Source organism: Homalodisca vitripennis, chromosome 2, assembly GCF_021130785.1.
Source record: "Homalodisca vitripennis isolate AUS2020 chromosome 2, UT_GWSS_2.1, whole genome shotgun sequence".
Lineage (NCBI taxonomy): Eukaryota > Metazoa > Arthropoda > Insecta > Hemiptera > Cicadellidae > Homalodisca > Homalodisca vitripennis.
This window is the reverse complement of record NC_060208.1, coordinates 55,487,898-55,500,445: the sequence shown is the minus strand read 5'-3', so window position 1 is coordinate 55,500,445 and position 12,548 is coordinate 55,487,898. Positions and strand designations below refer to the sequence as shown.

At 31.3% G+C, this 12,548-nt stretch overlaps 1 protein-coding gene across 6 annotated transcripts in view; it reads right to left on the bottom strand.

The window, feature by feature from the left end:
• Positions 1–886: 886 nt before the first annotated feature.
• LOC124353977 (myosin heavy chain, non-muscle) overlaps positions 887–12,548 on the bottom strand; it is a 161,248-nt gene continuing 149,586 nt past the window's right edge. For 4 of the 6 annotated variants that reach the window (XM_046804071.1, XM_046804073.1, XM_046804072.1 and 1 more), the window contains 7 exons: positions 11,866–12,008; positions 11,021–11,210; positions 10,014–10,131; positions 9,067–9,230; positions 7,590–7,679; positions 5,005–5,153; positions 887–1,484 (listed from right to left, as the gene is read on the bottom strand). In XM_046804071.1, the coding sequence (XP_046660027.1) occupies positions 5,021–5,153; positions 7,590–7,679; positions 9,067–9,230; positions 10,014–10,131; positions 11,021–11,210; positions 11,866–12,008 (838 nt within the window). In that variant the 3' untranslated portion in view covers positions 887–1,484; positions 5,005–5,020. Of the gene's footprint in view, positions 1,485–5,004; positions 5,154–6,636; positions 6,691–7,589; positions 7,680–9,066; positions 9,231–10,013; positions 10,132–11,020; positions 11,211–11,865; positions 12,009–12,548 lie in introns of all 6 variants that reach the window. The other 2 variants (XM_046804074.1, XM_046804076.1) reach the window with 2 other exon arrangements.

Genomic DNA, 12,548 nt, shown 5'->3' with positions numbered 1-12,548 from the left:
CATTTTATTCCTGAAAATCTGACACCTATATCACAATTGCCACAAGGATATTTTGTGGGCATTTTGTACAGCTAAGGTACAGAGTAGAGCAGGAGTACAGCTTAAGCTAGGTCAGTAAGTACACAGCTGCTAGCAGTTGTCAGCAGGTTGCGTAACAAGTGCTGAGCTGGTTGTAATGAGGTCAGCGGCGGTAGTAGGTCAGGTGTGGAATGTGAGATGTCAGAACAGTCAGCACTGCTTCCAGTGGTTACCATATGGTACCAGATTATTCCTACAAATGTTATTTTTAAATTAAACAGAGCTTCTCCTTTGTCAGAAAATAGTGGTGTTTAATATGTAAAATATACATATATTTTTGTATTGTTAAGCTTGGTAATGGTTACTTAAGTGTTCTTTGTTGATGTCATATGCTTAGGATTCTTGCAGTAAGTAAAGTTGTTGTTATTGAACTTGTTTTCTTGATTTTTTAAAATGGAAAATACTCACAGTACTTGACAGTCGTTAGTGTGCACAAGTTAGGTGTTGTTTTGTACTTATACCACTAAAACTATAACTTATTACTGGAGCACTTTTCACTGAGACTGTTGGCTGGCAGCCATGTTGGATGTGTTAGAGTAACATATTTCATTCAATTTGTAATCGTCAAGTTTATTATTATCGAGCAAGATGAAAATTGAAACACAATGATAACAATGTGCAGTCCAAACACGTTTTGAGCTTAGTGATGTGAGCACTGAGTATACTGTGTCCAAATAAATTGTTTTCTACAGTAGTCACGAGCTGTTTGATGTGGCAACCATGTGCAACTCTGGAATGGGCTATTACTCTATGATGGTCAAACAAACAATATTCACAGACAGGGAGGAAATAAAGCAACACATATAAATAAATCTCCATCTCTGTTTATTTATGCCCAATACAAAGTTGTAAGTATCACGTCTTTCTAATAATTAACCATTACCTGCATAGCCTACGCTGTTAAGTCCTCTGCAATATAATATATGTACACCAGACACACACACGCACTCACACAAGCACTCACTATACACACACGCGCACTCAAGAGGACTGAAAAGCTATAAAAATGCTCATCTGGGTTAGTTTAGGTATACAATACAGGGCTTGAGTAGAAAATCATGAAGGCATCCACAGTATATAATAATAATAATAATAAACATTAATGTAAATAAACTTAATTAAATTAAATATTATGACACGATTCATTATTAAAATACGATTGATTACAACTTGCGATAAAAAGGTAATAATTTTCAACTGTACACATATCTTTATATCTAACAAACCTTGTAACCGGTGACAACGCCCACGGTTAAGGCATTTCTCGGTTACTTTTTATAAATAATAAAATTGAAAGATGTAGTTTATAAAATGAAGAGCGAAGGCAGGAAGAGGACTGGGGAATGTACACGAGTGAGCATGAGTTGACGAGTTGAAACACGTCCTTAAGTCCCCTGCCGAAAAACCTACAACAAATTCACCAAAAGATAAGTAAACCAATCAAATATGATATGTATGTACTACCAGAATAGAAAAGAATCCAGACTCAGGTAATAAACCTTGGTGGAAACTGAATATTGAAGACAACATATTTATCTACTTACTAATTACCCCTACTGGCATTAAATTACAATGATGCTACAACATATTTCGCCTTTAGTAAAGGTTTCCTCTGAGCAGATTAGATAAGAGAGTACAAGTTAACAACACAAGATATACCAACTTTTGCACACAAATCACTGGTACACAAACAAAAGGAATACAAATATTCTTACTTTCAAATACATAAAGCATTGAAATGGCGTTAAAGAGTGATAGATATTGTTATAGCTTTTAAGTCTCCTGGGTGTCACAAACAATAGTCAAAATTTTGGTAGTGGAGAAAGCTTTAGAAGGAAACATTCAGTAATAATTATTTGTACCTTGATATTATATCTATAATATTCATGCATTTATGCACAGATTAGTCTTTCATATAGAAAAATAAAAGGGAAGTGTTTGCATTGGTAAAATATTGAATACATTGATATGTAAAAAAAATCATATGATTTGGTAAATCATATGATTGCCAGGTATCCTATATTCAATCATAGTTGAAAGTATACTGTAACTAGGTTAATAGATGGAGCAAATTTTGCAGGTTTTTTGTGGCAAGGATGGAACCCAGGAGATGCTCTAGTTTGGGTGGAAATTTGGAATGTACTTGATGAAGACTTCTGGGCTGTTTGAAGATAGTAATAACAGTTTTTTTTCTTGTGTATAAGGAGAAGCTTTAAGGATATTGAAAACCTTGTCTTAGTATCTTGGGGTTAAAGTGGTCAGGGTGGTTGGTAGTAATGAAAAATTTCTTCTTAGTATTTTTATTTTGCATTGGATTGTACTAGTTGGATTTGGATTCCGTTAAGAGCAAAAGGAACAAAAGTGGTACATTAGGCTGGGGTGGCTGATCTGTAGTATTTGATGTTTTTAGGATCATGTGTGGAGGAGGTGGAGTTATTGCTGCTCATTTTTAATTTTTATATGGATATCATCGGTTTGAATTTCACTTTCCTCAAACTTCATCTAAAAGATCAGATTAGGTCCAACTTTCTGAAGAGGCTTCAAAGGTAAAATCAAGGCATGAAAGTTTAATAAATCGTTAAGGAATATTTTAAAGTTGGGTATATTATAAGTTTAAATCACGAAAATTTTGACAAAGAAGCTTAGCCAGAAAAGTGACCATAGAGATTGTTATGAAAGGAATTCTTTATATAATTTTATCCATACAGGGATCTGAATTTTAGTGATTATGTAGTGTGTGAATGGTATGGGATATTTAAAAAGGATAAGTTAAAGTTCTTAATGAAGGGAGCAGAGGGTGGTGTGAACGAGTTTGAAACAGTTGGAGGTATACCAAAAGTGAATTTTCTGATATTTCCTGAATTTCAAGATCATTCTTCTAAACTATTATATTGGAACAATTAATAAAGAAAAATGTGCACTGTATGAATTCCTAAAAAGTCTGCTAACTGTTCATTTCTTGATCGCAATGATTTTATAAAGTAGATAATGAATAATTTTTGATAAAAACTAACAGAAAACAAGACATGGGTTCTAGCACCTCAGAAACTAAACAACAGTTCAAATGGATGCATTTAAATTAAAACACACACACAAAAAAAAAAAAAAAACATCTTTAATAACTGAAAATCATAGCCACCACATTACATGACCAAAAAGATTTATACTGCTTTTGGAATTGTTACACCCATGGATCACAATTAATGCAGTAGGTTACTGTAAAACTTTGTGAAAGTTGCAAAATTTCACTAAAAACAAGGGGAATGCTCACTTCTGAAGACATGTGCTCAATAATGACATCAGACTTCGCAGTGCTGAGTGACAAAATGGTTTCTTAACATGTTTTATACTTTTATCACTGAGTTATATTTCAATCCACTGGGATGAATATGGTAGCACGTTTTTCATTTTAAAGTTAAAATTCAATATTAAATCCAAGAATCGCATTAATACGTAGTATTATGTACATTTATAATTATGAATACAAGGACCTGCACTTGGTACGTCATTTCATCTGTGCCTCCTACAGACCTCTATTAATCTCCATATATTTCCACTGTTCATTGTCTTTCCAATAAATAAATCTTTTAAATAAGAGAATAACCCATAATTTTCTTTTTTATTACCACAGAAAGTAAGTTAGCATCCTCTTTTGTTGACTTAGCTGATTTATACAGTGAAGACACAAACAGAATAGATCTCACTGAAACCTAGTACTTTATCTGGCATTGTGATGCTGATCAAGAAAAATATATCGTATAGATAAATTTTAAAAATTTCCTCACAGAAAGAAAGAATTAATAATATATAGTTAATGTTATAAACTTTTGTTGCAAAATTGGAATTTGTTGGTTCTATAGTTTGTACCAAACATTGTTCATGTATAAATCAAAAACTAAAATAGCCAAATAATGAAAAATAATATATCTATAATAAATTGTAAAACATGTAATTATTCTTCAGAAAAAAAAAACATATTAACAGTAAAAATAATAGCATATTTATAGCTTAGTCTCTTTTTATAGATATACAACACCCAATGTATCAACTTGGTGATCGGCACCAACTATGCATTAACTTTTATCCTATGATAAAACAAAACATTTTTTGATCCAAAGTACCTGTTTTTATAGTTTGATTCGGAACACACAGATAACAAATTTATTGAAATCGTTATCTGAATTAATGGTTTAATATGTAGTTAACACAAATACAACACATTGACTACATTCTTATAAAAAAAAACAGACTTTGGGTTAAACAAAAATGTGTGTATTTACAAAAGCATACTCTTTTTAGAGTTAAGTGCTACAGCAATATATTTCTCAAATCAGCATATCTTGAACGAAATTTAGATTTTGGGTTAGTTGCTATGGACACACTTATCGAACAAAATTTGAATATACATTTTTTGGTTTACAAAATTTTTGAAAAAATATAAGTTTGCAAATAAAACATAAAACATTGATAGACTCTCACTTTTTGGATTAGTTGGTAGTATGGATAATTTTTTTTAGTTATTTGCAAAGTTTTTGCAAAAATATAAATTTGTAAATAACATTTAAAAAATTGCATGACCCTCAACTTTTTCCTAAACTTATTCTGATAAAAATATGTATAACGTCTTACATTTAAAGCATTTGTTAAGATTAAAATAATGAATCACTAAAAAAGATACGGTGAGCGGAACTACAATACTATGCCACGACAGATACTTAAACATGTCAATTCTAGGGTTAAATTTAGATTAAAAACAATCCCCCTCACTGTTTGAAGTAAACCCCTGATTGAAAGAAAGTTTTACTGAATATACAATTTTCTTGACTGTAAGAATAAATAATAAAAGACCAGCTGATTGTATTGTAAAGATATCTTGATGTTTTCATTTCACATTATAACAAACAAATTTAGGATCAAAATACAAACCGTTGGTGGTAGCAGTTTACGACGCAGGCACCTCGTCCTCGTCTATTGAGTCATCAGCTGTGTTGTTGACACTGGAACTATCTTCAGTGGGGATTGAACCTCGCTTGGACGACGTGAGCCGAGAGCTCAGCCCCATGCCACTCACGCCTCTGCACATGTGATAACAAAACTGTTACATTCTAGCACACACTGCAATCCATACCGATATCATTCTCTTGAAAAATATACAACCCACGTACTAATGGTTCAAAACAGTCAAACATCTGAGAAGTCTCAACTGGACTTGAATTAATATATCAAAACAAAAAGTCAAAACGCTGTGACTCACAAAATTAAAATAAAAACATCCTACTATAAATTCATACTAGGCAACTTTATATATCCCTTATTATTTTTTACCTCAATCACTTTAAGGTTAATCTATGGTATTTTGAATTCAATTTCTTATTGTAATTTTTATTCTTATCAACTAATATTTAAACATAACAAATATTTCGAGCCATTGTAACTGTTCTGGGTCGGTTTTCAAATTCATTATACATGTTGAAATGTTTGGAGTCATTAGAATATAAAACATAAAACTTCAAAACTTCATTCATTAATAATAATTATTGAAATCAAACAATGTACATGTTTAACAAACAAATCATTCTGTATTATGAAGAGATTTTGGAATAAACAAAACAAGCAATTAACATAGTCAACACATCCGCAGAGCTGCAAGCTTAACCCTATTCCTTATTTCTATTATAAAAGAATTAAATCTTTATGTCACAAAATAAACAACATATTGTTAATTTCAAGTTATGATAATACCAATTATTACCTTATTAATTTCATCAGGGTCACAGCTTCAAGCTTCACATTACTCAGTTGATAGTATATTAAAATCTTAAATGATTTTAATTTGCTTAAAATGTACTTCAAACCAACAAATGTACTTCCTTTTTAAATAAGATCATGAAATGAAAGAAAAATAAACATTTGGCAATACAAAGTAAAGTTTTTTTGACGCTTTTTGAAATCTTAAATATATTCCTTTATTATACAATCTTTAGTGAAAATTTGCTGAAGCTATTACCTGTCCTTAATTGAAACCATCTTCTAAATAGTAATTTAAAAAGAAATGTATGTATCAATTTTGTATCAATTGTAGAAGTCAATTTATGATGAAACACACTTTGTTATTAACTTGAAAAGTTTAAATACAAAATTCTATTAAATGCAATTGTATTAAATAAAATTTGAGGATTTTTCAATGATTTCTGGAAATGTTGTATTTCATTATATAACATTATTTGGATTTAGTGATTATCTTGCAGCTCTGTTTAAAAGGGCTTACAAACGCAATCAATGCAGGAATAACTTGCATTTAGTGGCGGATACTGCACTCCATGCTGCGTTCAAAAGCTATACTAACTCCATGCAATGGACTGGCTGTGAGATTCTATAAGTGAACGGGCCTGTTTCTATTTATTATTAGAATTAATCACAAAAAAATAAAACAAATAGAAAATTTCATTAGTAAGTTTACAGAAAACTAACTGGCAAGATGGCTATATTGTCCCGACAACATGAATTATGAATTCGTTAAGAATGGTTACAATAACAGCATTCAACATAGAAACCAACCTCTTCAAGGCAAGTTTTATTTTGACTGGTGAAAAAGCGGATTTTTCGTAATATCTGGAACCAATTAAAATTGTTTCAACCCAGGCCACAGAATCAACACAACCAAATTTCCAGGATGGTGTTAGCACAGCTTTAAAATATTTAGTATTAATAAATAATATGTCAATTATTTAGTCAAGAAAAAATGCTAAAAAATGTCTACCTTAAGAGTGTAATTTATTTTAAACTTGTACAACATTGTAAGACAGATTAGATATGAAAAATGATTTTGTTCAACCCTTTAACCGAGTCCAGGTACGCAGCACCATCCAAGCACTGAGAGTAGTTGTGGGTGATACTACCCAGTGCCGACTATTTTTCCCATAAAACAATAGGCAGAAGCAACTCGCTCTGAACTCCCACACAATTTGAAGCACGTGTGCTGTTCAAATAGTTTTACTAAAATCCGCAAGATAGCAGCACTAACTAGACAGCACTATTTTACACGTTTCCACTTAAATATAGCACTAATTAACAAAATATAACAGCTGTTACCACGTAAACAGCACAGCTAATAACTTAAAAACAAGTAATCTCAAGCACGGCGGTGTTCTCAAACCTAGTACTCCACAACATCTCTCATGTGTGGCGGTTAAAGGGTTAAACTACAAGCCTGAAAAAAGTCTGAAATAAGTTAAAAAATATTTTATTTCACTTTTAATTTGTTCTCAAAAACTAATAGCAGACAACTTTTCATTTTTCTGAAGATTTATTCTGCGACAGATTTAATAATAAATTATTTACTTATATTAGATTACTTATACTTATTTATATTTGTTCACGGGCTTCAAAAAATAATCATTCTTAAATTGTTACAATTGATTTTTTTACTAAAAAATAAGATAATAGTAGGCCACTGTGACTGAGGTGTTAGTCTCACACGCGACAAGCAGGGGGGAGCACTGGGCTTATACCTAATGGCGGGACAACTGATGCGCCGTAGTTTGTTGGCTGTCTGCCTCACCAGCTCCTTGGAGACGACAGGCGGACTTTCTGTCATGTTACTGTTGATAACAGATATCAGCATACAAACACTCACATACCACATCTAACACATCACAAAACCATAATGACTTTCTGTCAGAAGCGAGAAAGGTTCAAAAGTGTGACGCCTTATTAGACACATCCGGATTTAAATTTCAACTATTTACCAATCTCACTATTCCAACTGTGCCAATAACACATTTGGTTTGCATAGTTTACTATTTAGTTGTGAAAAGTTTTAAGACTAATAAAACAAAGATTTAATTACAGAAAACTTTGATGGAATTCTTTTCTGTAAAATATAATCTAACTCGTGTTAACACAATAAGAAGAGTACTCAGACTGCCACTTAACTATTTTTATATTAAAAGTAAAAACAACTATTAGGGAATATTCATTTGACTGTTAAAATTTCTAACAAAAATTTGTTTAATAGGATTCATTTCCTCAAAATGTCAGAGGAAGAGATTATACCTAAAAATTTCTAATTGGAATTCCAATCTTTTAACGCATAAGGTATGAGAAAAGAAAATAACAAATGTTTTATTATTCCAACAGGAAATGACAATTCATCAAAAATTAGTTCGTAGGTAAAATATATTTATTTATTCTTTATAATAATTGTTAGCTTGAGTATCCTAAAATGGAAGGCTTCGAAATTTGTCAATTCTTTTTACTACTGGAAAAATCGGTTGCTATTCTTAAAAAATTCAGCGGATTCTAAGTATTTATACTTACAATAATTATGCTCAAATTTAAATACTGACAACTTTGTAAAACCACTAATCTAAAATAATAATATTTCAACCCTAATTCTATATGTTTTTTTTTTTTTAATATTAAGCTTTTGTAATTTCAATACAAAGATTTTTCACAAAAATTAAATGCAATACAACCTAGTTTGCAGTACTAAAGAGATTCAACTACAATACTAGCAGTTACTTATATTATTTCCAATATAATTCTTTAAGATAGTAGCACACCATCTAAGTCGAAATATGAGAAAAAGGTTAACCTCTGGACCATTTATGAGGAACTAGCAAGACTAATTTAAATTGAATTCTATAAAAGTTTGCTTCAAATAGCTTTATTTGTTAAATATTTGAACTTATACAATAGAACTAACTGAACAAAATGTAACTATATTTACATTTTCCTATCTGTTGTAGTAAATATGAATCACAAATGATAACTTTCATCATTGTTATTAGATTAGCTCATAGTTAATCCCAAGCCTAAATAGTTGGTTAACTCCACTAACCGTAAGTACCAATTTTCACAGAACTTTGATGCCCACATAAACTGACCATTATATTTATTTCAAGAAAACAATTAAACAAGAACTTACAACAGATTAAATATTATTAACATTGATTAGCATGTTTATATGTAGCTTTAACTGCCCACCTGACTTTCTTCTTAAGGTTGTTGTTTTCTCGCTGCAATACATCATTGGATTCAAGAAGGTCCTCCAGATCTCTCTGGATCTTTCTCTTCTGGATTTTCTCTCTTGAGTTTTCCTCCTCGGCCTCATCTAGTTGTCTTTTCAGCACCTTCACTCGGACATTGATCTGTGACACATGCGGTAGGCTTGGTTTATAAACTAAATTTTCACTAATCATAGCTTTGGTTGCTTTAAATATTTTTACCTCAACTCAGACTATGCCTTTGAGATGTTAAATATTGCCCAATTTATCAAAGCAAAAACTAAATCACAAAGAACATGTTAAATAAGGAATTTTCATTGAAAAGTTAGGTAGTTATAGTTTTGTTTATTTACTTATTTTTTACTGTACAAGACCTAATTAATAAATGATGTTCATTAATAAGACAAATTATATTTTGTTTGTTTTGATGAATAAATTTTATTTTATTCTAATAAATATAATTTATTCATTATAACCACGATAGCCCAATCACTAATTGTTTAAATTACTTTACTTTACAAAAATGTATGAATAGTTATTAATTCCATACTTAACACTCTGTAATTCTGTAGCACAATATAACATTATTTTAATGAGCGATTGGTTAATTCTAAAACCAATACCTGGGAATATCTCGATATATAGTGAAATATCTTTCACTCTTCAACTTAAATACAGTGTCACACCTTCACAACTTGATACATGTACTCATCGGCATGTCTCCTTTCACACTTCAAATGTAACTTAACAATGACTCACTTTCTCGACCTGGTCCTTGTACTTGTAGATGATATGCATTCTTTGACCCTCCAAATTTAATAATGTAACTTAACGATGACTCAAATTCTCGACCTGGTCCCTGTACTTGTCGTTGATATGCATTCTTTGACCCTCCAAATGTAACAATGTAACTTAAGGATGACTCACCTTCTCGACCTGGTCCTTGTACTGGTCAGCATGTCTCCTTTCATCCTCCAACTGCATCATCAACTCCTTCAACTTCTTGTCCAGCTTTCGGTTAGACTTCTGTTGGATTAGCCTCTCCCTGGAATCGGATAAATATAATGTTATAAAGTCAGTATTGGCAATGGAAGATTTTATTTAATCTTCATTAAAATATCTTAACATTTAATGAAAATTTTAAATTTTAAAACTCAAATGCTCTTTATTCAAATGTTTTTATTTTATACACACGAATTGTATTGTGATTTTAATACAAATTTACATAATTGTAAGCTCTATTTAACGAAATATTGTGTACAATTACTGAACTGACTGACTAGCTGAGTGCTGTCTACACACATTGTAAACAATTCATCAACATCATCACTCACACAACCAATTATCTTCTTCATTCACAGTTTCCCTAATCATAAAATACAATTAACTGCATAATTTACCTCCCTATTCAAAATATTGTTCAAATCAATTCTTTCATAAATTCCTTTAGAGAAAATTTGTCTTTTCAGATTTCTCAGTTCTACAACAACATTCCCAGATTATTCTTAATTTGGTGGTCACACTGTATAATATAAATTTAGTCACCTTCATTGGTAAAGTTACTTTTTACTCCAAAGTTTTGAAAACCACCCTAGTTAAAATAAATTTAGTCTTTTTGCACTTATACCTTGTGTATTTAGAATTCTGAACTATTATTACATTTGTTCTTATACATGACATTTAAAATATTTTGGCTATTATAGATTTCTTCAATACTTGTAGGACGCATCCCTATTACTTACAACAATTTTCAAACACATGCGGTCGATGGTACAAGTCTGATTCATGTATATATGCCAAACACCAAAAGATGATTATTTAAGAAACTTTCAACTGCCACTTAGACAATTCTCAAACAACATTCAAAATTTGCAATGGACATTGTCCACTACAGCCAATTCTGTACGTATTTCAGAGATTCTATGGGTACTCACTTGGCCTCGGACTCCAGTTGCTCCTCCAGGTTGTTGATCTTGCTCTCCAGTGACAGAATGGTGGCCTTAGTCTTGCTACGTTGGCTTGTCTCCAGCTCATTCAACTTGGCCTTCAGCTCCTTGTTCTGTCTCTCCAACAACATCCGGTTACTTTCCAGCTTCTGTGTCTGCGATCTCTCAGCAGCCAACTCTGTAACATAACACCAGCTGGTCTTCAACAACCTATCAAAAATTGTCAGCTTGGTGAGTTAGTACATTTGCAATCCAAACAGTAGATTATAACTAATGACTGTGAAGTCTATCTCATTAAGGAATTCATAATGTAAAATGGAAGGATTTTGTTGTTGAATCTTTAGACAGCTAGTGCACCACAATAAATGATAAATTTCCCTGTATGTGTTAGAATTTATAACATCGTGTTTTTTAATGTTTTTATGTAACTAAGTATTGTGTGCCATGACAAAACTGACTATACATTTTCTGACTATCTCACTGAAGAATCTTTTGCCATATTTGCTTTATATTAACATTTCAAAATTTATTGGTTCTTATAATATGTTATTTTATGCATTTTCTTTAGTTTTTTTAATACTATTGAATACCTCTATAAAATGTATTTTCTAGTAGTAAGAAAGTTCTTTAACTTTCACAATCAAATGAATGAAAAGGTCTTTAACTTCTACTTATACTGTAATAAAATCATAAAAATGACCTTATCTTACTGATTAATTCTGTGCATTTAATCTAAACAGAATACTGATTTTTTTTTTATCTGCCTGTTTATAAGGCCAAGTTTAGTTAGATTTTACAGAACAGAAGTTAGACCAGCACAACAGTGTACCTACCTGTGGTAAGTTGCTCCAGGGACAGTTGGGTCTTACGCATGCGGTCCATGAGTGCTTCTGTATTGCTCTGCTCAGTGTCCAGATCCTCTTCCAGTGTAGAGATACGAGCCTCCAGTCGTCGTTTCTCGTCAGCCAGCAGTGTCCTGTAAGCAGTCCACATTGTCAAAAAATGTACATCTGTACAAGTGCTACATTATTTTTGGGGTTAACATACAAGAGAAACTAAAAAAAAAAAAAATACCATAAGATTTATTATCAAAACAAATACTGTTTTACCTGGGAAACAAAAACAAAGATTGAACTGAAGGAACTGTTTTTAAAAGCAGACATGTAATGCTTCTATGTTGTAGAGAAGTATAAGGTAATCCAAAATCATATAAAATATGTAGTATTTGGTAAATGTTAAGAAAAAATATATTCATGCAATTCTGTATGTGGCAGAGAACTTTTAGTGACATTTCACAGTTTTACTAGATAATATCTGGTAATTTTGTTTTAAAAAATAAATAAATAATTAGTGCAGATGAAATTATATAAAAAAGTACAAAGAAAATCTTGGTTTATAATAAACATCCATTGAATATAATTAATTATGTGGAAAACAAAACAAAACTGAAGATTCAACTAATATAGCTATATAAAACTGTAAACGAACCCTACTTTCTCATTGTAGATTAGAATAT